General features: G+C 57.5%; 2 protein-coding genes across 5 annotated transcripts in view; both read right to left on the bottom strand.

Annotated features, from left to right (window-relative positions):
* LOC132354513 (large ribosomal subunit protein eL19) overlaps nt 1-26,356 on the bottom strand; it is a 410,792-nt gene that overhangs the window by 351,785 nt on the left and 32,651 nt on the right. Inside the window, exon 1 of one of the 2 annotated variants that reach the window (XM_059906381.1) lies at nt 13,775-13,779. The exons of the other annotated variant lie outside the window; for it this stretch is intronic. Coding sequence (XP_059762364.1) covers nt 13,775-13,777 — 3 coding nt within the window. The 5' untranslated portion in view covers nt 13,778-13,779. Of the gene's footprint in view, nt 1-13,774; nt 13,780-26,356 lie in introns of those variants that run through there. 2 annotated transcript variants of the gene reach the window in all.
* Nucleotides 72-22,431, bottom strand: MLLT6 (MLLT6, PHD finger containing). Of its 3 annotated transcripts, none has more exons than XM_059906368.1 (20): nt 22,092-22,431; nt 20,788-20,867; nt 20,246-20,300; nt 19,886-19,995; nt 18,792-18,895; nt 18,452-18,545; nt 16,084-16,239; nt 15,332-15,430; nt 12,596-12,815; nt 11,436-12,050; nt 10,797-10,978; nt 10,455-10,563; nt 9,172-9,238; nt 8,827-8,966; nt 8,157-8,354; nt 7,964-8,052; nt 6,483-6,832; nt 5,961-6,051; nt 4,578-4,934; nt 72-3,954 (listed from the first exon to the last, which is right to left on the bottom strand). In XM_059906368.1, the coding sequence occupies exons 1-20, from the start codon at nt 22,198-22,200 to the stop codon at nt 3,913-3,915; spliced, it is 3,267 nt and encodes a 1,088-aa protein (XP_059762351.1). In that variant the 5' UTR covers nt 22,201-22,431; the 3' UTR covers nt 72-3,912. The 3 variants fall into 3 exon arrangements, with proteins under 3 accessions (XP_059762351.1, XP_059762353.1, XP_059762352.1); XM_059906370.1 differs by having other exon boundaries at nt 12,677-12,815; XM_059906369.1 differs by having other exon boundaries at nt 16,084-16,236.

The following is a 26,356-nucleotide window of genomic DNA, read 5'->3' as shown; positions in this document are numbered from 1 at the left end:
ATCCCTTCCCAAGGCTCCCACGGATGGTACTCCCCCTCCCTTTCCCTTCAGTAAAGCCAGACAAAGCAGGGTCTCTTTGGATGTTTTTTTTTTTTGTAAAACATTCTTTTATTAAAAGAACAAGTGCTGTTTACGAACTGCCCTTCGTACAAATAACATCCGTTATACAAAGATACAAGATCCGGGTTATGCACAATTCCAGGCTTGGAGGTGGCAGGGGAGGGGCATTGCCTTTTGGGTTGAGGATATAAAGGAGGCTTTAGAAAGAATGAAAAAGGAGCCCCTGGGTTTACAAACTGTAGCTTCCCCTCCCTGCTCCCCTAGGAAGGGTCTGCTACATTGAGACAGGCTGGGGCGGAAATGGGGGGGGACAGGCGGGGAGCCAGGGTTTGGGTCTCCAGTCCCACCACCTAAGTCCCAAGTTGGGCTGAAGGACGTGACCAAAGGGCAATGAAGGCACCCCCTCAGTCCCCAACTTTTCAGTAGATCAAGTCAAAGTGGCTGGGAGCCAGACGCACTTTTAATCTGGTTTGATGTGACCGGAGGGAGCCAGGGTACTATGCCCCACTTTCCTGCAAACTCCCAATTGAAGTGACCTTAATCCCTCCAGGCACCTCTCCCCAGGAAATAAACTGGGATAAAGGAGAACTGGAAGCAAGCTGCCTACCCTTAACTCTGGCCCACCACACACCAAGGAAGATGCTGGAAGCTGGCAGGGGGAGCCTGTGCCTTTGAAAACTTGTCTGCATTTCCAGTTTGGGAAAGGGCCGTGTGGAGAAGGTGACCCTTTCTCAGAGCTGGCTCTTTCTCTTTCCCAGGCTCTGGCTCCCTTCCTAGGAGTACTTCCCTAGAACTCAGGACAGGAGTAGGCAGGGGTGCTCTCATCGGCCTCAAGGGAAGGGCGCCTGGAGGCAGCAATAGACCTAGGAGTCTGAGGGGAAAAACTCATAAACAAATCGGAAAAACTTAGAGAAGAAAAGGCAACCTTTAAAGTGTCATTGTCTCTGGAGAGGATCCATCAGCTCTGAGCTAAGACAGTGCTTCACAGATACCCCCCACCCCGGCACAGCCCTGCACTCACACCACGCGTCACACACACAGGGACAGACGGACAGCCACAAGGAGGCAGTGCAGTGGGACAGGAGAGCCGAGGACCGGGAGGCCAAGGTCCTGAGGGCTGGTCCTGGCTCTGCCCCTGAGCCCCTGCCCCTCCTAGGCTTGGAGCTATCACCTGTGAAGCAAGGAGCTGGCTCAAAAGACACCTAAAGACAGGTCCCTTCCAGCTCTGACATTCGCAAACTAGTTGTGACCTCAAGGCCAGACAGCGGCTCTGCATGCACACTGCAATCACACCTCTGCGCTGAGGGGGATGACACACTAAGCGCCACTCTGCATTTTCAAACTCCACTTCCGCCCTGCAAACCACATCCTTCCCCTCCCCTAGACAGAGCCATATATAAATCTGCATCCCTTTCTACTCCCCATCCAAATTCATCCTAGAGAAAGGGACTGAGGCTGGGAGCAGGGGTGTATGTGTGTGGGGGGGTGTCTCGGTAGCCATACCCCTTGCACTGGGACCCCACTCCGTCCTGAAGCGCTCCAGACCTTTCCTATTATAAAGCTCCCTCGAAAGAGGAAATGCACCACGGCTCTCATGTCCCCCTGCCCCAAACTGAGGCACAGCACCAATCCATACCCAGCCTGGGTCCCTTCTTCAGATCTAACCTGCCTACCTGCCACTGCACCCCAGCCTGGGGAAAGTCAGAAAACAGAGACTCTTGGAGATGAGAACCCCAGACTCTCGGGTGCTGGAGGGAAGGGGAGGTCTTGGTTCCAGTGCACTAAGTCATTTGGACCTCTCACTCTCTGCCACAGCGGCCTTGGGGTGGATTGACTTCCCTCACTGTCCAGAACAGAAGCTGACTTTGGCTGTAAGTGGGCCGGCCTTGGGCAAGGGTGTGGGTGTGAATGAGCAACTCTTCTAAGAATCTCTGAAGGTTATTTTTCTTTTCAGTGGTTTGGGGGCAGGGAGTTAGACAGCTTAATAGATGAAGATGAAGAAAATGCTGAATTCTATCATTTCTTTCTAACTGATATTTAGCGTTAATAAAAAGTGAGTATTTCTGAGGTCATCACAACTGCCGCCCCCCTCCCCCCCAAGCCCTTGCAAGTGCCTAAGAAATTGCCTCTGAAGGATTCCCACCCACCCTCTCCATTATCAGCTCCCTAACATCTTACAAAGTCTTATCAACAGGAATATTAATATTATTTTCAGTATCAGAAAAAAACCAGTTGAGCAGCACAGGCAAAAATATATCTGCACTACGTTTCTGTCATTGCCAAAAATATACACATCTTCTTTTCTTTATTTAAAAAACAAAACAAAACCAACAACAACAAAAACCCAAACAGAAACACACACACACACAAATCCACACATGCAAAGAGAGTGACTAGACGTGGTCATCAGGGAAGCTGGCCACGCTCCTCCTGGCTCCGACCCCAGTGCACCCGACACAGACACAGGCTTCAACCTCGCCCCTCTCCTGGCTGTCCCGCCGGCCCTCAACCTTGGCCACCAAAGGCTCTGGGCAGGTGGGGACTCTTTAAGGTGAGAATTGCCCACTACACCCCGGGGAAGTAGCTGGTGGGTGAAGGGACAGTTGTAGGTCAGCGTAAGCTTAAGTCTCCCCTGGTGGGTGGGGGTGGAGTGTGGGAAGGCAGGCTGGCTAATCCTGGGAGGAAGGTTTCACTAAAAGAAGTGGCACTTAACCCCCCTTGCCTCATCCCCCAATCCCTGGGGCTCCCCTTTGCCAGGGAAGCAGGACCAAGTATCAGTGGGGCAAGGGGAGCGCTGAGGGGGCACTGAGACCATGTGGAGTCTGGGGGAGGAAAGGCAGGATATTACCCTGATTCAAAGCCCCCAGCCCCCAGTTACTCTCCAATATTGGAGTACGGTTCTGGTTTTTGTTAACCATTCGGGCCCCAGAGAGGGACCAAAGTTGGTGAGGTGAGAGGGTGCAAACAAGACCTGGGAGCGCCCCTCTGATACTGCCTCATCAGAGCACTGCTCCTATCCCTGCCCTCGGCTGCCCGGGCTCCAGGGGTAGACAGACAGACAGACGGACAGACACACGCACACGCATACACGCTCTCTGAGTCAGGCAGCTCCATCTCCCCACCCTCGGCACTCCTAAATCCAATAGTGCAAACAAGGGGCAGGGGATCGAGGGGGCTGGGCCACCCACCCCCTGCCTTCCCCCAGCCCATCACTGGGGCCCACCCCCCAGAGGTAGGGAGGCTTGGGCCAAATTTGATGCCATCCTACCCCTTCTTCGGCCCCCTAGTCTGTGGGCTTTTACAAGCTCAGCTTGTGACCCTTGTCGGGGGCAGGGGAAGGGGCCCAGCGAGAAACAGTCCCAGGAAGCCCTCTTGCCATCTGCCCAAGTTGGGAAGAAACTGCAGGTCAAGTAGGGCCACCCCTTCTTCCATAAAAGACTTCCGCACAGGGGCAGGCCCAGGGCCTAGCCCCCCACTTATCCCACTCAAGTGCTAATCCATTTTACGTGGCGGGTGCAACCAACCCCCCACTTATGCCATGGCCCACTTTGCTCTCTGGGGAACCTCAAAACACTCGCTGAGAGTGGGGGCTCCTAGGCGGGCTTGGAGCCTGTCCTCCTTCTGAGCCCCTCACAAAGGGGCCAGTGCAGAGGGGGAGGGGGGCCAGATGGAAGGGGCTCCCCTGTCGGTCTCAGTCCTCGGCACCAGGAACACCCCACACTCCCCAGGCCTCAGCACATGCTCTGGGCCGGGGCTCTCCAGTGTCTGGGTACAGGTGCCCGCTCCAGGCTGGGACCCCTCAAACCAGGATCTGCCCCTCCACTTGGGGGGTCAGCAGGAGCCTGGGTGGATTTAGCCTTTTTCCTGGTTGGCTGAGGCTCCTTTGTCAGCAGTCTGGAAAAAGAGGAAGGAAGACTGGGGCTTTGGGAGGTGTCTGGTCCTAACACCCAGTTGAGAATAGCTTCCTGGGTCAAGAAAGCTGATGTTGGGTGCAGTAAGGGTCTGGGCTTTGGCGGCGGCACACCAGGGTCACCTTGTGTGTGTGTGTGTTTGGGGGAGTTGCCCTGAATAGGGCACCCAGCTAAGCAGGCATGTGCCAGCTGAGGGCAGCACACGGGCTCTGGCCCTTTGCCCTCAGAAGAAGAAGGGAGGGCCTTTCTTGAAATGGCCCACCCAGAGCATCATCTTCTTCTAAATGGTCCAATCAGAGAGGAAACAGCCTTTCCTAATGGGTCTCCCCAGAGGAACGCCGTTTTCTAATTGGTCCTTTCGCTATTAGCCCATGTGCAAAGTGTATCTTTCTTGGATCTGCAGGAGGGCACCCATGTGCTGGAAGAGGCCCTGGGGTCTAGAGCAGGGCACTCTGCTGCCCTAGGGGTCGCTTCCTTCCTCCTTCTGATGATGCATCTGATGATGGACCTTCTAATGCTCCCTCGCTGCCCATCCAGGAGAAGGGAGACAGGACGGTCCCTCTGCCCCACTCCCGGCCCCTCCCCCAAGCCGGACCCCTTACTCACCCCTCCTTTGGGGCCACTGCCACTGCCATCCGCCCCCGACAGGCTGAGGAAGGGGTTGGTCTGGGCAGTGAGGACTGGAGGTCCGCCTGCTGCTGCTACTGCTGCAGCCGCAGCTGCTGCGGCCATGAGACTTGTGTTGTTGCCGAGCGAGGGAGCCACCAGGGCTCCGGCAGGCAGCAGAGGTGGGGCAGATGCTGTGGGCAGCAGGCCAGGAGTGCCCGCGGACAGCAGCGGGGTGGAGCTCCCGGCCAGCAGGCTGGCCATGGGCAACTGGGAGCCCCCGGCCATCTGCAGCCGCTGCAGCTCCCGCTTCTGCTGGATCTGCTGGATCATCTGGTAGACGACAGTCTGGTGTTCCTGCAAGGGGGCCAGATTGCTTACTGGCCAGTGGTCTCCAGGGTCATCTTGCCCTCATTGGCCTGGGCCCCATCCTATCACACTAGGACCATAAGGCAAAAGACCTGGGAGACAGTCAAGGTTCCGTCTCTAACTCCCTCCTCTGGGCCTCAGTCTCCCCATCCAGACAAGAAAGTGGTTGCACACCGTCAGCGTTTGTCAGCCGGGCCACTACCGGCCAAGTGCAGGGGGTTTAACATCCCTGGCCCCACCCCCCCTCACTAAATCAATTCTTCAGTTGCTATGACAACCACAAATGTCCCCAGGGATGGTATGACCCTAAGTTGAGAAACACTGAATGAGGTCAATAGTTTTCAACTCCCCTCTTTTTCATTTGTTTTTTCCCTTAAGAGTCATTTATTTTTGCTTTGAATAGGCAAAGCATTTTCAGTGTTCCAAAACCCAAAGTGATTTATTAAGGCTTATCTTCAGAAATCTTGCTTTTACCCCTGCTGCCATCTGGCCTCTGTAGATAACCAATTGAATTGGTTTCTTATGTATCTTTCTCATGTTTCTTTATATGAAAATGAATATTTTTCTATTTTTTCAACTCCCTCCTTTTTAATAGGAGGAATTCCTTTCCTCCAAAGGAATTCTTAGCAGAACTCAACACACAAGAAAGACCTAGGAGGGGCTGCTCTGGTTGAAGCGGTGTCTGTCACCTGCTCGGCCACCTCTCTACGCAGACCCTGAGGTTCCCCACTGAAGAGCCTTGGGGCTGGAATTGGAAACGCTCAGTAACTGAGGACTCACCACCCTCCAGATCCTCTCGCTAGGATGTGATCTGGGGCCACTACAGCATCCCTTCCCCAGTGCCCAGGGGCCCCCCCGAGAGGAACCCTTATGCCCTCTGACCCCACATGACCCTTAGGGGCAATCTCCACCCAGCCTGGGGCTGCCCTCCCTGGACTGGCCCAGACCGCTCTGAGAGGGCCCTTCCAGCAGAGCTGGGGGAGGGGAGGCGGCCCAGGCAGGGAGGGGCATTACCGGGGTCAGCTGTGGGGATGCCAGGAGCTGCTGGAGCTGCTGGAGCTGCTGCTCTTGCTGCTGCAGGAGGTGTCGCTGCTGCTCGGTGAGGCTGAGGCAGGGGGACAAATCACAGACCATGGGAAGGGACAGCGGAACCCTCCTCGCCTGCTCCCCTAACTTCCCAGACTCCCTCAGACCCAGGTGGGGAGAGGCAGGGATGTGCGATGTTAGAGGACTAGAGCGAAACGGACTGAGCTCAGAGAGGACAGTAGGAGGGAGGCACGTCAGAGGGAAGAACTTTCCCAGAAGGAAAACCTAGGCTAGCTAGGGTACAAGGCATAAACAGACAACTTTGTCCCTGGAGAGCTACCATCCGGAGGGCACTCACATCTAACATCTAAGGAGAACCTGGGGTGACTAGATTCTAGACCCTGTAAGATCAGAGGGCAGCTTTCCTTCTGAGGAACTGTGGGTGTTCGGGGGGATTCCCTCCCAGAGCCAGCCTCCCCCTTCCCTTCCCCAGACTGAGCTCTCCCTCACCTGTTGAGACAACCTGGCAGCTGCAGCGCGGGGGCCCCGCCAGCCTGGCTCAAGCCCGCGGGGTTGGGGGCGGCAGCCCCATTCAACCCCCCCAGGAGCCCATTGAGGGGCAGGGCCCCGCTGCCCGCCAGCCCCCCCAGCAGCCCCTCAGCCATGGGCATAGCCCCCAGCCCCGCTGCCCCGGGTGCCCGGCCTAGCCCATTCTGTGGCTGGGGCGGGAGCGGGGCAGGGCCCCCAGGCAGGGCCAGGGGCAGAGTAGCAGGGCTCTGCTGGAGCAGGGGCAGCGGTGGGGGCGTGCTGTGGAAGGACAGCGACGAGCTGCTGCGGCTTGGGCAGCCTGAGTGTGGGTCCTGGGGAGGGAGGGGGAAGGGAGGGGTCAGAGGGGCAGGGGGCCAGCATGACCTTTCTGGCCCCCGGCCCGGCACCCATCAGCATTCTCACAGAGCACAGCCACACCCCCCTTCCCCCAGGCAGAGCCACCCAGGAAGAAGCAAGGCCCGGGATAAAGGCTAAGAATCCAAACAGTCTTCACAAGTCACTTCCTGGGGGCCCAGCACCCCTCATGATGCTTGTTTAACACTGAACAGTGATGACGGTAGTGAACACCTGGTGAACCAGACCCAGGGTTCAGTGCCTGACCGGTACTAACTCGTTACTGCCTTTTTATGGGTGAAACCACTGGTTCTTAGGCGACAGGCTAAACAACTCTGCAGGCAGCTGGAGTGAAAGATTCAGGCTCAAATCCCATGTCCACAATTTAATGGCTTGAGTGGCTTCTCTGTTTTAGTTTCCTCACTCATAACATGGGGGTAAGAGGAGAACCTATTCCATACAATTATTGTGAAAACGAAACACACAAACCCTTTAAAAGTCTCAGCACAGGACATGACAAAGGGCAAGTATGCAATTAATGTCAGTTACTATTATGATTATTGTTGCCCAAGTCACACATTTAGAAAGTAGCAGGGAGAACAAGAACCCACTTTGTTTGACTTCCAGAACAACCACAATATAACAATAGCAACTGCTCCCCCAACCGCCAGCAATTACACGGGGATTATTTTGTGTGTAGCTACAACAAACTATAATAAACTCTTCACAAACACTTCTCAAAGAGGCCTTCCCTAACCACCTTATATTCAGAGAAGAATTCCACCCTCCATTCTTTCTCACAGCCCTCAAATTATTTCCATCTTAGCACTTTTCCTGATTTGTAATTATTGATTTTCTTGGATTGAGCCTGTCTCCAGGAGCAAGGCTGTCCGATTTGCTCACTCATTGCTTAGCCAATGCCCGGAGCTAAGTAGGCACCTCATAATTATTACTTATTTAATGAAGGAATGAATGGGTCAGTCAACCAACTACTCAGCCAGTCACTCCATTGTCCAGCCTCCAATAGCCGCAAGGTAGAGATGCAACTAGAAGGCCCTTGCACCTCCCCACTCCTGCCCATCCCTGGTGCCCCTCCCCGTGGCGCCCACCTCGGAAGACGTGGACAGCGAGTTGTCCAGGCCCAGACTGTTCTTCCCCGGAGGGCTCTTGCTGGTGCTCAAGGAATCGCTGCTGCCGGCTGAGGGAGGGGGATCACGGAAGGAGGTCAGGGACTGGAGTCAGGGCCAGTTCCGACCGCACAGCAGAGGCCTCCATCCCCGGGCTGGGTGGGATTCCCCTTACCTTGGGGAGGCAGGCCATAGGGCCCAGGGACAGGGCCGTTGGTGGCAGGCAGGGCGGCAGGCAGGGCGGCGAAGGGCACAGAGAGTTGCACGTTGAGAATCTGCAGTCGCTCTTTCTTGGCCGTAAGGCTCAGGATCTGCTCCTGAAGCCTCTGGTTTTCCTTCTGCAGTGCATGCAGCGCCTTCAGCATCTCCACGACTGCAGACAGAACGCGAGAGAGCCTGAGCCCCGCAGGCCTGGAAAGGCTGGGGGCGGGGCCAGGTGACCGGGGGCGGGGCCTGACGGAGGAAATCGGACTGAGACCTAGCAGAGAAGGCGCCGGCTAGCGAGGGACTCAGGTGAGTCCTGGGGAGCCAGAGGTGTGAGGACCACGGGTGGGGCCTGAGGCTTGGGGTGGAGGCCAAGTGCTTGGGAGGGAAGGGGCGGGCGGAAGTTGGGGCTTAGTAAAATAAGGGCCAGGAGGTCGCGAGGGCCAAAAGCCCTGCGAAGAGGGGGCGGGCCCAGGAGCAGGACCCAGCGAGGGTTAAAGGCAAGGCCCTCGGTTGGCCAGAGTTAAGGCAGGGGCGGGGCCGCAGGCGGAACCTTAAAGACGTTTGGGGACCTGGGAAAGGTGACCGAGTCTGGGGGTGTCCTAGGACAGGTCATCCAGCCCGACGTCACCCCTTCTCACTGTTGACTCCGGCCTCGCCATCGCCCTGCTTCTCCAGCAGCTGCTCCATGTTAGTCGTTCCGGGGGCCGCTGGGTCCAACTGGCCGCCCCCGCAGGGTGCTGTCTGGTCGAAGAGTGCTGGGAGACTGCTGATGGGGGACCTGGGGTCAGAAGTGAAAACCGAGCTCAGGCTTACCTCACTCCCCCACTCCAGTCTCCCTGCCCTCCTCCTCCCGCCTTAGGGGTTTCAGTCATCCCCTCTGGATCCCACCCTCTCCCCCGCGCCCGCCTCTCCGCCCTCTCCTCCTTGACAGTCCCTCCGCCCTGCTCCCAGCCCCTCCCCCAAGCCGGCACTCTCTCCCTCACATGGAAGACAGACTCTCCTGGGGGGAGGTCCCCCGACATCGGAAGCTGCAGTCCTCCAGGTCTGGCTCTTGGAAGGAGAAGGGGGGCAGGGATCAGCGAGGAAGAGGTGCCGTCGGCCTCACAGTCCCCGCCTGGGAAGTGGGTGCGGGATCTGGGAACTTACCGCAGACCCCTTTCCCCAGGATCTCCCAACCCCAGCTAGCCAGTTCTAGTTCTTAAGGCGCTGGGAGCCCTGGCTTGGAAACCCAGCGCCGTGGGAGGCAAAGCCATGAGATCTCCTCCCTGCCTCCTTCTCTAGGCAGAAAGGCTCCTGCAGCTTGGCTACTTTCAGATCTACCTCCCAACTTTTTTCCTGGAAAACTTACAACTTCAGAGTCATAGAAACTTGGGGCCTACACAGTCCTGAGTTGAACTTGGATATGATACTTACTTGCTCTGTGACCGAGGGCTTGAAACTAACCTCTCTGAAGTGGTTGTTACGAGGATTAAAATAAGGTAGTAAATGTGAAGTGTTAATCTGAACGGTTTAGCTGCCATGCAGCAAGGCCTTAATTACTGTAGCTATTATAATCAGTTTTGTATGACTTTTATATTAATAAACTAAAAAATTAGACGTCAAAACCCTCTGTTGGGCCACTGAATTCCACTTTGCGTTTTGGAAAAATAGTCACCTACTCTGTAGGGTTCTTAATTCTGGAATCAGATTCGGCCCCCTTAAGGCTTACCTGAACTGGTAAGCCCCGCCCTCCAGCCGGCCAGGTGGTACCTCTGCACCAATCAGCTCTCTGGGGCTGGGTTGACTCTCCAGGGAGAGGGAGGGGCACTTGTGATCCGCCCCCTTAACTCCTAAATACCCAGAGAGCCTGTTGTCCAGCTGGTGGGCTCTCAGTAAACTCTGATCCCAAGAACTCACTAAGAGGCCAGCAGGGAGCTAGGCTACAGCGGTAGGAGAACTAGGCTTGGAGCCAGGGTACCAGAATTTCAGCTGCTGCTCTGCCTTTCCCTACCCCAACTGCCTTGAGCAAGTCATTCATCTCTCTGCCTTTTTGTTTTGTGAGATGGAGCAGTATTTATTCTGCCCTGTCCTGTCCCACCTCCTCACGGGGGTTTTAATGTGAAAGTGTAGGTTTGTTGTGTGTGGAATGTTTTTTTGCAGGGTGGGCAATGGCCAGAGGGTGGGGGCAGCCAGAAAGCCCTCCCATCCTTTCTGGGGTGACAAGCAGGTGACAGGTGCCCCTCAGGCCTTTGGGAAGAAAGGGGAATGGGGTCAGAGACTCACATACCTGTGTGGCTGCTCTCGGCTTGGGTGAGGAGGGGGTTAACGGCACCCATGGGGGTTCCAAAGATGTGGGTAGAAGGGAGACTAAAGGTGGAGCCAGCCAGAGAAAACACCTGAGGGAAAGGAGGTAGAGTCCAGCCTGGTGGTTATTCTTGGATCTAGAGCACAACTGTGTGCACCGGGGTGGAGGGGACCAGGTGTGCTGGGGAGGAGAGAGGACCAGAGAGAGGGAGAAGTTCTGGTGGTGATCAAGCCCAATCTCTCAAATTCCCATGGAAAGCTGCGGTCCTCAGCAGGCTGTCCCCCACCTGCCCAGGGATGGCGGAGCCCAGGAGTAAGGCCTCACCTGAGTGGTGGAGATAGAAGCAGAGGAGGAAGGGAGGGTGCTGGTGAATGGGGAGCGGCTGAGGCGGGGCAAGGCCGAGGTCCCTGGGGGCCCCAGAAGGCTGGAGGAGAGGGGGGTGCTGCAGACAGCCCGCAGCATTCCACCACCATGGGAGATGGGGTCCTTATTACTGGTGTAGATGCCTACAGGCACAAGACAGACACAGAGGGAAGCTTAGAGTCACCACTCCCCCACACCCCACCTTGGTCAGGTGGCTGGAGCAGCCTCTCCCCAAGGAGAACACTCCCCTGGATCTGGCCACACACCAGTCTCACCCTTTTGCTGCAAAGATGTCACTTCTTGCTTGGGTGACATCTGCTTGCCATGCCTGCTTATTCCACTGCCCTGCTAAAGCCTGGAGAATTCCCAGTTTTTCTAATTCCCCAACCCAAACTTGGTTAAGTCCTATTGGCAAGCTCTCCCGCTACAACCACGCAGAAAATGGGTATGGGGGAGTGTCTCAGAGGTGACTGTCATCTGCATCCTTTGTCTTTTGGAGCAGTTTCTATCACATTTCCTTCTAACTGCATGTTTGTGCCTCTGTCCCCTCACTAGACTGGCTGGGCCCTGAGATACCCTCCATCCCCAAGGGTCACTAACCTGCCCCCAGCAGGGGGGACTCCAGGTTCAGGCTGGGCAGGCTCCCGGAAGGCCCAAAGGTACGGGAGGCCAGACCACCCAGGCCAGAGCTGACAAGGGAACCTCCGGAGAAGGGTGAGGCAGCAGTGGCGGTAAAGCCAGCCAGCTGGGCACCGGGCAGGGAGGGAAGGGCCGGGCCCCCGGTGCCCTCCTTGTTGCGGCTGCCCTTGGGACGGCCTGGCCCGTGTCGGCTCCTCTTGCTGGCTTTGTGCTTCTTCTCCTTCAGGCCTGTCTCGGGGGTCTCCTCAGCAGGCACGGGGGCGGCGCTCAGTGTGGGCATCCGCTTGTGGGTGCCTGCTGAGGCCCCGGACCCCGAGACGTGGGGTGACTTATAGTCCCCCGGGGACGGGGCCCGGGCCCGGCCCGAGCTGGAGGTGGTGGTGGAGAAGCGCATGATGGGCCCAAAGCCAGAGAAGACCACCTTCTGCTCAAAGAGGTCAGCCTTGGGGGGCTCGGGGGCTGAGGGAGAGGGAGGAGCCGAAGGGGGGTGTGCTGTGGGCTTGGAGTACTTGTCCTCCTCTGGCTGCTCCAGCTTGGGGAACGCAGAGAAGTCGGGGGAGCTCTGCAGGGACGAAACTGCAGAGAGGGAAACGGAATTACAGCTGGACCCCAGATCCCCTGCCTCCCTCCCGCTCCCAGTGTGCACTAGTAGAGAGAGCTCTGGTCAGGGGATGGGGAAGCTGAGTTTCCTGTCCCAGCTCTGCCACTGTCTCTGTGTCCTGGGATGAGTGTCCCCGCCCTCCAGCTTTCCCACCTGTGATAAAGTAGGAGGAGAATAACTCCCACCCTAGTGACCTCACTCGATCACCACAGAGATTACAGGAGATTAGAGTTGGTGCTTTCAAAATGGTACCTGACAGCATAAGTGCAGGGGATAATGAACATGGTTATGGGGGTTGGAGAGGTGAGCCCTGAGGGAGACCAGAGGGGAGTTCCACCTCGAGAGGAGAGGGCTGAGGGGAGGGTGTGGAGAGGAGTCACTCACTTGGTGGAGATTCCCCCCACCCCAACCAATTTAGGAAGCAAATGAGACGTAAACCAACATAAAAAGGCCCTTAGTAGAAAAGCTCAGGGCCAAAGACTGTCCCGCTCCCAGCCTCCTCCGGGATGCCCACACTCACCTGCAGGCTGGAAGGGCCCCCCAGAGGAGGAGGAAGAGGAGGAGGAAGAAGAGGAGGAGGCGGAGGTAAAGCTGCTCACACCTTTCCCACTGCTCAGCTTCTTCCCCTTGTGACTCAGGCCATGGCTGGAAGACTTTTTCCCCTTTGAGTCCCTGCTGCTTTCAGAAGTCTCCTGAGTGCTGGCCTCGTGGTGGGAGGAGGAGGGAGCTGAGGAGGAGACCTGAGGGGAGGAGGAGAGGAAGGCTCGAGGCCAGCTCCCAGGGTCTGGGCTCACCCTGACTTGGGAGTGGAGCAGGAGGACACAGGACCTAGGGCTCTACTGGGAGAGCCCAGAGTCAGCTTCAGGAAAGATTTTCGGGCAAGGGGATAGTGGCAGGAGCTCCTAGACCAGGGAGATGGGGAGGCAGCTCTGTAACTTCTGGGTGTGAAGAGTTGGGAGCTCTGAACCCAAGAAACTGTCTGTCCTTCACCTCGGGCAGGCGAGAGATGAAAACAGTCCCAGAGCCTGTACTGATGCACGTATCTTCTTAGTCACTCATTTAAGAAATACTTAGGCCTAAGAGGGCTGGACTTGTGCTGGGAAGTGGTGTACGCAGGGAAGAGGAACCCCACGGAGAATGGGCTGCCCTGGCCCCACTCCTGGGCCCTCCGGTCACCACCACTCCCTCCATGCTCACCCCCAGATGCAGCCACCTGGCTGACAGCCCGCTCCCTGGCCACTCCATGCCCTTCCTAGACAACCTGCGCTTCCATGCCCAGCCCTCTGCCCGGAAAGCCTAGCCTTCCTCTTCCTGGGAAACATCTTCTCCTTCAAAATCCAGCTCGGGAGCCCCCTCTTCCGTGAAGTCACCCTATAGCTACCTGGGGTGGAACAAATCTTTCTGTCCTCTTATTTCCAGGGTATCGTGTACCCACCCACATCAGCCATCGGGTGCCACATTGTACTGCAAGATACAGTCCCCCATGTCTGAGGGCGGCAGCAGTGGCTGGAAGAGCGGGGTCTCTGGGGTCTGTGAGCCTAGTGGGTTCTGCCGTTTACCACCGTGTTATGTTGTGTGGTCTCTCAACCTCACCGAGCTTCAGTGTCCTTATGGGGCTAATTATGCCTATTTGGAGAATTACGAGGACCACAATGCCAGATACATAGTATGGGGTCGATAATGATGATGATTCTGATGGCATGGCTGCTAGTGACACACTGCAGAGACAGCGTCCTGTGGTGGTTAAGAGAACAGGCCTTCAAGCCCCACTGCCCGGGTTCAAATCTTGACTCCACCACTCCCTAGCTGTGTGCTTTTAAGCACATTACTTAACTTCTCTGTGCCTCAGTTTCTTCATTTATTAAATGGGGTTAATAAAGTACCTACTTCATTGGATTATTTTGAGGATTAAATGAGCAAATCCCCCAGGCATCCCCTCCATCCCCCTGTTCCAGAAGGGAGCCTGGCATGTGGTGAGTGAGTTAGGGCTTTGTATTACTACCAGGGGTGGCTTTTCCTCCGGGTGGAGACCAGGTATTCAGTAAATGAACAAATGCCAGAGGGAGGATGGATGGGAGAATGAGAGCCACCCTGTGCTGCCCCTTCCTGGGCGGAGCCCTGGTCTCTTGTCTTTTTCTTTGTTCTTTTCAACAGCTGGAGTTCTGAAGGGAGCCAGATGTGGTTATGAGAGCAAGGGAGGAGAGGGCCCAGGGGGAGGGGTGGCTGAAATGCTGGGGTGGGTGGAGGGGGATGGGCAGAATGCTCCAACACATCCAAAGGGATGCCCGGCCACTGGGATAACTCCTAGATCTCTGGCCCTCTCTTTCCCCCTGCCTGCAAACCCCAGGGAAAGACCAGAGGGTGCAGACTTCAAGCTTTTCCAGGTGAGCCCTGGGCAGCAGGGAGGGGAGAGGGTTACTGGGACAGTTGCCACAGCAACATCACCCTGGAAACCTGATACCTGAGCCTCCTGCTAAGATGCCCAGAGCTCTGCCAACCTCCTGAGGCCAGTGGAGGTGAATGGGGCAATAATGGTGACAGGAGGAGGCAGTGTTTCCAGGCCCCTGTTCTCCTTCCATGGGGAGGACGGGCTGGAAGGAGGGGCAGGGAGGGCTGCTCTGGCTTGGATTAGCCATTCCCTGGCCTCGGGTAGGGCCTGCTGGTTGCTTATCCAGATGTTGCCAGTTTCTGGAGTCAGGCCTGACATGCCATGCCCCTACCGGGAAGGTGGGATCAGTGGGGGTTTCAGGGTGTGGTCCACAGGCCTGCCCCGCAAGCCACCAAGGGCCGCACTTTCAGTCCCTCCAGCCCGCATGGAGCGGGCTTTTCGGTTAGGCGACAGCCTCTGGGCAGCCTCCTGATGTGGAGGAGGGATAAAGTGAAGGGGTCCTCTCTGCCTCTCTCTGGGGAAATGGGCCCCAGAAAATCAGAGAAACACCATGAGTACAGTACCTGCAGACAGGAGCCCAGTGCTGAGGCCCTCTGTCTGGACAGAGGCAGATGTGAACATCTGGCAGCCAGCAGGCAGGGTGGTGCCCCCCACCCCACCCCTACTCTCCTGGTTGGTCAGTGACTGGTGGGGCTGAGGAGCAGAGGCCCCTCCTGGGCTAGAACAGGAGTAGAGGGGGGCGGGGTGGGGAGCAGAGGCATATTAACCTGAAGCTGCGGAGGTTCCCAGGGGTGCTCACCCCGACCCCTCACCCCGTGCCTCCCTCCCGCTGCTGTGGCCATCCCTCCTGGGTGTAGGCAGCAGTACCTTGTCAGCAGTGGGGACCACAGGTGGGGTGAGGATGCTGGGGGGTGACTCAGGCCGCTTCTTGTGCTTCTGTTTAAGGCGTTCTTTGTCCTTTCGACTCTGGGGAGGAAGAAGGGACCGGAACTGATGTTGCGGAACAGTCTGGGTCAGGATAAACACAGCACATGCATGTGGGGAGTGGGGTCCTTTCAAGGACGAGGCTTTGTGGGCACCATCTCCTCCTCTGGAGGGACTGGGGGACTTTGGCGGGACAGGAGTGGCCCAGGCAGGTTCCTCTGAGAGCCGACAGCCCTTCCCCCTCCCCCTCACTGCCTGCTAAAAATAGCCTGTCCCATTATCATGCCAGTGACACAGAGCACCACTCATGTGAGCACATACCCGGGACACGGAGCTGTGCGGAGGGACGGGAGCCGGGCACACTGTGACGTGTGGCGGGGACGCAGGCATGTGCACTTACAAACTGGACCGACACATGGCTAGACTGTGGCGTGTGTGCAAATGTTGGGGACACTGTCGTGTCCTGGGGAGGACACGGAGGGACCACACAGATACAAAGAGCCCCAGGGAAGCCAAGCCTTCACCTCACCCTCCGTGACCCTCACATGTCACTTCCTCAGTCCCCTCTCTGCCCTCAGTGGCCTCAGAGGAAGGAAGGGGGTAGGCCCTATGGCCTTCCGGATACCTGTGGTGGCTTCTTGAAAGAAACAGTTGTTTGTGAGTGGGCAGGAGGGGTAGAGGGAGAAGACTTTTACCTTCTTCTGGCCCCTCTCGTGGTGGGAAGGGTGCTTCTCCTGCTGCGTGGATGGCGAGGCCGACCTGCTCCTCCCGCCAGCGATGAAGCCGCTACCGCCTCCCCCTGTGCCTCCCCCTCCTCCGCTGCCTGCCCCGCTCGTGTGCCGGGATGTCTTCTGGGGAGAGAACCGAGAGGAACTGCCACGCCCTCCTCTCACTAGCCTAGGGAAAGGTTCCTGAAGATCAGGGACCCCCGCCCCCACCCTGCCTGTCACTAAGAGGACCCTGTGTCCTTAATGATACTCTGCTCAACGGAGGTGCGTTCCCTAGACTGGAATCCTAGTTTCCCCACTGGCTTGTCCAGTGCACAAGATTCAGCAGCAACTGAGGCCCAGAAGAGGTGGGGCGTCTCAGCCCAGCAAGGCACGGATGGAGGTAAGCCTCTCACTCTCCGCCCACCTCTTTTCATGGTGCCCTCTTGGCCCCTCTCAGGCCCTGAGCCACGGCCCACCACCACCTCCTTCCCTGGGGTGGAGGACATGCGGGACAGTCCTCATGGGAGCCCCTGCTCCCCTGTACTCCATACCCCATCCTCTCCTCCAGACACTTTGCTCCAGCCATCACCCCTTCTCCTTTGTTCCTGGCCCTCCACCAAACACAGTGGTTCCTTTTGTCCCAAAGGACCTGCTGCCCTTAAGAAGCGGTGGGGAGTAAACGTCCATAAGAAAAACCCAAACAACCCTTGTGCTGCCATTCCTCCCAGCCAGGGCCTTGGACTCCCCACTGTCTGGGCTGATGGCTTCACCTGTCCTAGACTTATAGCTGTTCCCTCTAAGGTCACCCACTACCTCCAACTGTCAAATCCAAGGACTAATTTCAGGCCTCGTCTGACCCCATCCCTCCCCAGCGGTGGGCACTGCTTCTACTCTGCTGAGCTCTAAACTCCCCCACCTCATGGTTCTCTTCACACCTGAGCCCCCTACCTGATGGGCACCCGGGGATTCCAGCCCCAGCCTTATACACCTGGGGCTGCCACTACCACCCTGCCCGGGGGCCTCACAGCCACCAAATCTGAACATCCCCACTTGGCACCTCCTATGAACCAAACCGAGCTCCCTACCTTGTTGATATCAAACCCTGCACCTAGATGACCCTATGACTTATGATCCAAAGTAGGACACTTCTGAAAATGAAAGGAGGAGCTATTAATAATTATACCAGGGCAAAAGGCACAAACTGGGACTCTCCGGGGCAGACCAGGACATATGCTAGCCCTATAGAAGCCTACTGCACCACCTGTTCACAGCACCCTCAGGTGCTCAAGCCCCATCCACCCAGCAGTGAGAACCTGGATCCTATGTGCCACCCTCAACTCCTCCTTCTCAGCTACCCCGACATGTAGGCAAGTCTATCTAGAAATGGTTCTAGAACCCAGCTTCATCCCTCCATGCCCCCCTTCTCACAGCTGTCTCCCAGCCGCCGCCCTGGCCTTTCAGATCTGGCTTCACAGTGGCTGCCAGGGTAATCTTCCTGAAACACAAATCTGATCATGTTACCCTCTTGCTTTCAAGCAGCGTTACAAGCCTGTGGCCTGGGGGTAAGGTCCAAGCTGCCTTCCCAGTCAGGCCACAGCATACCTCTCCAGGACACCCCACAGCTTCTGGAAATGCACGTCTCTCCACAAACATGGATTAGCACCCCTTCTCCCACCTCTCCTTGGGCCCGTGAACCTGGGGCAGAAGCAAGTCCAGCTCTGGCCCTGCTTGAGCTTTTTCGCCTCATCTCCTGCCTTGTCCCTACCACACACCCTGTTCTGCTGCTTATGAATGCTCTTTCTCATCTCGGGACTTTATCCATGCCAATCCCTCTGCCTGGGATTCCTTTCTCTCTGTCTTTGCTTAGCAGGCTCCTGAGAAGCTTCAGACTGTCTGTTCTGAATCCCACACACCAGCTGTGAGGTAAATAACGTAATCTTAGTGGGTCTTAGCTTACTCATCCATAAAAACGGGGAAATGCAGTACACCTAGTTCTTAGGGTTTTGGGGAAGATCACACCAAAAAAACACACGTAAAGAGGTTAGTACAGAGGCTGGGACACAGCAGGCCCCACAAATGTTGGCTCAGCTTAAATGCTGCCTCTTCCTTGAAGCCTCCCAGCCTCTGACAGGCAGGGCCTGAGCTCCGTCCTCTGGATGGACTGCCTGGTTGAGCTCTGATTCACACCCCTCAGCCGTGCTTCAATTATTCCTCATCCAGTGGTGAGCTCCTCAAGGGCAGGGACATAGTGCCTTCCACGTCTGTCCTCCCAGCACCAGGCACTGGCCTGGCCTGGAGCCCATACCCTCTAAACCATGGCTGACTGACCCACTCATGCCCAGATGAAACTCACCATTTTGCTGAAGTGGTATTTGCAATAGCCACAGTACTTGACGTTGTCGACCTCCAGCACTTCCTCCTCACACAGCAGGCCTGCCATTTGGGCACTAACCAAGAGAGGTCAGCCTGAGAAGGGTGTGGCCACAAACCAGATCAGCCACCTCCCTTGCACCCTCCTAGATCCCTGCTGGGGTGAAGCCAAGATCACCCGAGGAAAGCACTGCCATCATCTCCAAAGAGACAGCAGCTAGGATGAACCTATTTGGCAGCCATCCATGGCAAACCTCGGAGCGGGTTGGTACAGCTGGCTAGAGAACCCTGCGGGGTGGGTGCAGGGCAGGCGGGGCTCTCACCAGGTGACATGGAAAGCTTGTCGACATCCGTGGCGGTTACAGGTCATGCAAGCTCCTGAGGCTGCCTTGCTCTCCCGGCCCTGCTCCTCACAGATGTAACATGTCTGCAGGATACAGTACAATCGTGCCCTCCTCCCTTCTCCCTGAGGGATCCTTTGGTCCCCCCCCTCAATTCCACCCTCTCCACATGATCCTAGGTCAGGGCTATCCAACAGCACTTTTGGTGTTGATGGAACTGTTCTGTACTGCACTGTCCGATACAGCAGTCACAAAGCACACAGGCTACTGAGCACTGGAAATGTGGCTAGTGTGACTGAGGAACTGAATTTTAAGTTCTATTTAATTTTAATTAATTTACATAACCACATGTGGCCAGTGGCTACTATACTGGACAGTGCAGTCCTTGGATGGTGAGCCCCATAAGGCCAGGGACTGTGTCTGCCTTCCTCACTGGTGAGCTCAACCCCACCTCTGGGCCTTTGCACATGCTATTCCTTCTGCCTGGTACCTGGAACTCTCCCCCCTCATCAAGGATGGCTCCTTCTCATCCCCCAGGTCTCAAGCAAAATGTCTCTTTCCTTGACTACTTTATCTAAAGTAAGGCCCGCCCCCGCCTCCCGCAGGGTATCCTTTATTTCAGTACCTTGTTTGTTTTCTTTACAGCACTTAACACAAGTTGCATTTATTTTATTTGCCTGTTTATTGATATCTATAGTCTTCCCACACAGAAGTGTGAGTTCCGTGGGGCAGGGAGCACACCTGTCTTGATCAATCTAAACACTGTGTGTCTAGCATCTTGCCCCAGTTTTGGCACATAGTAGGCACTCGGTAAAATGTGCTCAGTGAATGAATAAGTGAACTGCTCGCTAAGGTCTACCTTCAGGCAGGACTTCTACAAGGGAGCCTACTATTTCACTTGAGTTCCAGAGCACGAGCCTGAATCTATCAGTGGAAAGTGCCTACCCACCTCCTGAGTTCCCCGAAAGTGTAGGTTGGACAGAATCAAATTACACTGGATGAAGAAAGGGCTGGAGGGACCCAAGAATGGTTGGCTAGGGAAGGGACTGGTATGGGGCACGGTAGGGGCCGCTGACCTTGTTGAAGCGATCATGAGGCACGTACTGCAGCACGATGGGCTCCATGGTGAGCACGTTGGCAAACTGCACCTCAGGGATGTAGAGGGCACACACCACGTGGGCCCAGCCTGGGGCAGTGTGGGGCTGGCCTCAGCTGCGATGGCGAGCCCAAGACCCCCACCTCTCACAACCCCATACTGCAGATGGTCCCCTCCTCCATGGCCTTCCCATCAGACTCCACTGCCAGCCAGGGAAGGGAAGGGAAACCAGCCTCTGCATTCCACCCCCACCCACAGACCACTCCTGCCTTCCCAGACCCTGCTCAGGGGGCCTTGCTGACCTCAATAGATGAGCCCTGGGGCTCAGCACCCCTCTCACCTCCATTGTCAGTCCTCTTCAATGCCCCATCTTTGTGTGGGCACAGCTCACACCTCTGCCAATAAAAGGGGGCACAGGGGTTTGGGGGGTGGGCTTTCCCAAAGCGGGTGGGGGATCTGCTGAGCTGGGCCCTCCCTGAACACATTCAGAGGGCCCCAGGATGTAATGGTAAGATGTCTAAGGAGGAACTGGTGGGGGTACAGAGAAAACAGGATTGACCACGAGTGATAATTGTTGAAGACGGGTGATCCACATCAACATGAGGCTCATTATAGCATTCCCTCTACTTTTGTACAGGTTGGAAACCTTCCATAATAAAAGGCTCAAACAAACAAGCAAACAAAAATAAAAGGCCCGGCGCCTGAGGTGACGCAGAGTGAGGGATAAGCTGAGGGAGAGATGGGGTTGGTGACAGGTGTGCAGGAAACAGGAAATCCTGTGTGACAGTCCCACCCCAGCCTCAGCCTCAGAGTCCCATAGCTCGGTGGGGAGGGGGGGGATCCTCAGGTGTATAGGAGGGGAGAGAGGAGTCTCAAACTCACCACCCTGGCTGCTCGCTCCTGAGATTCACATTTCCTGCAGAACCAGGGTCCTGTTGGCACCTGGACGATGCCATAGCAAGCTGGGGATGAGGGAGGAGAATCACCAAGCAAATCTGTCACCAGTGGCTGTTCCCAGAATAACTGGGGGAAGGGGGTGACTCTAAGGAACTAGGCCAGGGGGCTGTTCCCAGCCTGGGGGGCACTCACTAGACAGCAGGACCACAAGGAATGCCCAACAGCACGCAGCCAGCTTTCAACCACATAACCAAGTCCTCCAAGCAGAGGTGGGACGTCTGAGTCCTTGACCTTAAACTTCTAGAAGATCCTCCCCTCATGCCCTTTCTGTACCCAGCTTTCTGTTTCCCAGCTCCTGCCAGGACCAGTCCTCATCATCAGGAAGAGAAAATCAGAGGAACAACATTTACGATAGACAAACGCGTTTTGTTGTTATTGGGGGGGGGGGGCATTTCTTAAAGGGCCAGTAATGGAAGAGGCGGGGGAGTCGGGGGTCTAGGGAGCTCATCTTCTGTCAGTAACTATAATAGGTACAGCTCAAAAGTCAAGGCCGAGGGCAGGTGCAGTGCAGGTAACCAATAGGAGAGTGGCGGGAAGACCCGACAGCGACAGGATTAAGGGCTGTCCCAGGAAGGGCGTGGGGGGGGGGGCAGCTGGCTGTGCCAGACAGGCGGGAGATGCCAGTCTGCGCCCTCGGCAAGATTCCTCAAGGAGTTAACTCCCGAACCATGTGCTGCTGGGGGAAACTCCAAACCTCCCTCTTCTCGATTCCCGGCCCCCTGCGCAACCTCTCTCCTATCCGCAACTCTTCCCCGGAGGATTTTAGGAGTCCCCTCTCCCCTGGGACCCTTCTCCTCCCTTCCCAATTCCGCTCCTCCCAGTATCCGGAAGCAGGAGGGGAGGATGACCCCCCCCCCTTGACCTCTCCCTCCGAGAGCCGGGACCAAAATAACCGGGCGGGAGGGGACACCTCGCAGGTAAACATTCTCCAAGCAGCCCCGACACTGGCGGTGTGGGGCGCGGAGAGTGCACTCATTGGCCCCTAGACTGTCCCCAAACTCCCTCAACTTGGGGTGGGGGGCGCGGTACTGGAACAATAGGCAAGAAAACAATGCCTGACCCGGTCCTCCAGGACCGGGCGGGGGCAGCCCCCCGACTCCTCCCTTCTCTTCAGGTGGGGTGGGGGAGGGGCGCCCGAGCCCCGGGAGGTCTCCAGAGGGCGCGGCCGGGGGCTCCCTGCCCACGCCGCCCCCTGGGTCCCTCCGCCCCCCCGCGGGCCACCCCCGTACCTTGGTGGACAGCCACGCTACACGCGTGCCCATCACAGTAGACCAGCGGATTCTCGGCCCAGCCCCTCTCGTCCGAACATACGCAGCAGCCTCCTACCATCTCCTTCATACTCCCATGAGCTCCCTCCGGGGCTGGGGCGGGGGGCCGGCCGGCGGGGGTCGGGGGTCAGGGGGGGAGGGAGGGAGCGGGGGGCCGCGCGCCTCCTCGCTCCCTCCTCCTCCTCCTCCGCCGCCGCCGCTTCTTTTCTTTGCCTCCTCCTTCTTCCTCCTCGGCGTCCTCCTCCTCCTCCTCCTCGCTCGCTCTGTCTGGCCGCCCCCCCCGCCGTGCTCTCGCCCTCATGCCCCGACGGGCCCCCCCCCCCAACAATGAGACCCGCGCGCCGGGCTCGCCCCCTCCGCGCCGCACGCCCAGCTACCAGGGCCGCCCGGCCGCCGCGCAGCCCGGGCCCGGCGGGGGAGGTGCCGAGTGGCACATCGCGGGCGCCCGCCCGCCCCGCGCCGCCCGCTCACGCGCCGCCTCCCCGGCCCCCCTGCCCGGCCGCGGCAGCCATGGCCGCGCGCCTCCGCTTGCTCGCTCCCGGCCCGCCCGCCGCCCGCCGCCGGGTAAAGTCTTAGGTTCAGGGAACAAAGCCTGGCTTGGTAGGGAGCTTTTCGCTCGCTTGCTCGCTCTGCGCTCATTCTCCCTCTTCCTTTTTCTTTCTATGGCTCTCGGTTGGCGCTCCTGAGCCCTCCATCTGCCTGCCCTTTGGTCTCGGCCCCGGGTCTCCGATTCGCCAGCCCCTTCCGCCCAGGTCTTCGTCTCTGCGACTGTTCTTCAACCCCAAGGAAACTTGGAGGTGGAGATCAGGGGAAGGGGCGCTAGAAGCAGCGGGAGCGACGTGGGCTGCTCACCCCTCGGTGTGAGGGGGTCTTTTTGAGTGGCCGCTCGCGGGCTCTTCCCTTGGAGGTCTGTCTGGAGGGTAGACACTCTTACAAGCAGACATTTGTTCATTCAACAAATATTTATTGAATGCTTACTATGTGCAGTCGTTGAGATAGAGCAGTGAACAAACGGGTGTTCCTGCCCTCGGGGAGCTTCCGGTCCAGCTCACAGGCACACACGCACGCACAGGGACTCAGACCCCTCAGAAGCACGCCGAGGCACCCACAGACACACAGACTCACTCAGCTTCATCCAGCCACACTACCGTACCCTCCCAGAGGGGCACACCCCAGGTCCAGCCATTCAGGCGCGCTTAGAGACCCACGCGAGTTAGAGAGCCACTACTGCGGAAGTGCTCACGAACAACACATTTACACTTGAGCTCGATACATGTACACAAACACAAAACATAGACTCACACACAGCACCCCAAAGTATTAAAGTCCCTGAAATTGCGTCTGGGGAAGAAGTGAGGGAGCGTCGTCAACCCGAAGGCTTCATCCCCAAGGCCGGTGTGGGCAAGGGGGACGAAACCTGACCCCCCTACTTCCTAAAGGGGGGTGGACACCCGCAGGGACCAAAGGTCACACTCCCGCAGAGTAAGATGCGGTGGCGGAGGGGAGAAGCAGCCCTGGGGGCTTCAGCGACACTTCAAAGGCGTCGGGGCCGGGAACGCTTCCTGCGGGGGAGGGGCTGACCGAGAGGAGGGGGGAAAACCGGCCGGAGGACTGAGGCGTGGAAGAGGCTACCCCCCCTTCGGCGCAGGCCCCCCTGGCCGACTCTTCCGCCGGGCCCGCCTCCTTTTCACCAGCACCTGTTCAACCGGAACATCAAGGGGCCGGGGCCCGCCACCACCCCTCCCTTCGCGTCTATTTAGTACCTTTCATCCGGGAAGGGGGGTGAATTCCCGCCCAGGAGGGGGGAGTAGGGCGGGGGAGAACTTGTCCTTGACCTGGTCTGTGGCATCAGGGATTTACTCCCTTAATCCCGGCGAGACTGGAGTTTGGGGAGGTCGGGGAAGCTAAGTTCTAGGCTGCAGTCCCCAACTCCCCTTGCTCCTGTAGGGACACAAGAATCCGGAGGGCCGCCAGGTCGTAGAGGCTCTGTATAAACTGGCTGGGCCGGGGGTAGGGGAGGCCTGTCTTTGCCGCTTCCGTGCCTGGGGGAGGGGGCCGAGAAGCAGGGTATTGTTGGGGGCCGGTCCGAGGGCCGGGATCCCCGTAAGGACTGCCACACGCCGGCATCTTGGTCTGCTTTGTGAACTTCGCTCATACGAAAAATTAAACAAGACACAGACGAGAAGTCTCACTCAGGAGTTTCTAACGAATTACCTTTACTAACAAGAGTAAAACATCAAGGAAATTAAACGCAAACATGTCAGCCCTAGCCATGCGCCAGTTTTGGAATATTTGCTTTCGCGACCGACCTTGGCCGAGGTGACCGACCGTAGTTTCGGGTTTCGCTGGACGAGGGTCACTCGAAGACCCGTCGGTCCCTCCGTCCAGGGGTGGGCGACTTGCGCACTGGGGCCGAGGAACTTTTGTTCGGGTCCTCACCGCGTACAGGTGCACCGCCCGAAGCTTCTGGGATGGACGGGTAGCTATACCTGTGCGTTTAGTTAAGTGTACTAGGAACATTGTTTCGTTTAAGCCACCCACAACCCTTTGGGGTGTATGTTAATATCCCCCATTTTATTGATGGAGCAACTTAGGTCCGGGCAAGTGAAGTGACTTGCCCAATGCCACACTGTCTGAAAGCGGCAGAGCGGGGATTTGAACCCAGTCTGTTCTCCGCTAGGGCTGGGGCTCCGCCACCACGTGTTCGCCGAATGCCTGCGTCGAACTGGGATGTCCGCCCATCGCAAGTGTTCCCTTCCGAGGTCTGGGGAAACCCGGTGCCCCGCGGGCTGAGCTGGATTCGCAGGGGTACTCCCAGGGCTGAGCTGTCAAGCTCCTTCTTCATCTTCCAACATCTTCCTGAGCACCTACTATGTGCCGATCCACGAAAAACGAGCGAGAGCAGGACTCGGCCAACAAGTGGTTCAAGTTCATCGCGCTCTCCTTGGCGTAACGGAGCACTGATCTGGGGTGTCAGGCTGATCCTGGCTGTGCCGTTTTCGGCGGGTGACTTCACCTCTCAGAGGCTCAGCTTGTCCCTCTTAAATGGGGCGTTAACCCCCTCCAGCAAGGGCTGCAGTGAAGATCTAACGAAAATCCTTTTGTAAAGCGCTAAGGGCACACAGTAGGCGCTCAACCCCTGCTCGTCCCCTCTCCGCCCCTCTAAGCGTGCCAGGGCAGCGCCTTCCCGCTCCCGCTTCCCGCCTCCGGCACGCTCGCCCGCCTTGCGCGTCCCGCGGCTAAGGGACTGGGGCAGAGAGGACCAAACAGAAAATTATTTCCGCCCGCTCGGCCCGCCCCGCCCCGCCCCGCCCGTCCCCGGAGCCAGAAGGGGATTGTGGGGCCGCCGCGGCCGCCGCCGGAGCGGAGCGGGGCGGAAGCGCGCATCGCGCTGCTGCTCGGGCCCGACCGCGCCGGCCCCCGCACCTCCCGGCCCGGGACTGTGGGCTGTGGTCTGGATGGTCCCGGGATCCGAGGCGGCTGCCGCCGATCGCATTTCCACGAAACCTTGCTCGCTGGTTCCCGGAACTGAGCGGGGGAGGCTGAAGAGTGTTGAGGTTTCGCTTCTGCTAGCTGGCCCGGCGCTTCGCCGGCCCCGGGGGCGCGCCCTCCGCATTAGAAAGCCCCGGGCTCCGGTAAAGGACTGCGCCGGCGCCCGCGGGTTTGCATTTTATTTGCGTCTCGTTTGCATATCACTTTCTCCCCCGAAAGCAAAGCTTCTGACCTTGGGGGAGTTCAGAGAGGTTAAGTTACTTTCCCGAGGTAGCCCAGCCAGTAAGAGGCTTCAGGTGGTTTACCTGCCGGCTGGGAGAGTCTGGCATGGCCAAATGGAAAGCGCGGGCACTAGAGTCAGAAAGACCTAGGCTTGATACCCAGCCTACTATTTACTGGCTTTGACCATGGATTAGTAATGCCTTATCAAGGACCCTCAATTTCCCCATCTCAGAATGTGGACGTAGTACCAACTTCAGGGTTGATGTGAGCAGTGACAGTCAGGTACCTGGTACAGGGAGGGGTGATTTCCCCGTCAAAGGTTATGACTCTGCCGTGGTCTCTACAGTAGGCTTGGTTGGGGTGCGAGGGTGGGTGAACAGGTTCTTTCCTAAGTCAGACATCCTGTGCAAGAGGGATAGAGGCTCGATTTAAAGAGGAACTGGTGGGAGTGAGGGGATTCCCCCAAGCATTAGGAGGCCAGTCGTCACGATTATTGTAAATAGTGACTCTAC

Source organism: Balaenoptera ricei, chromosome 20 (assembly GCF_028023285.1).
Source record: "Balaenoptera ricei isolate mBalRic1 chromosome 20, mBalRic1.hap2, whole genome shotgun sequence".
Lineage (NCBI taxonomy): Eukaryota > Metazoa > Chordata > Mammalia > Artiodactyla > Balaenopteridae > Balaenoptera > Balaenoptera ricei.
This window is presented reverse-complemented; position numbering and strand designations above follow the sequence as displayed.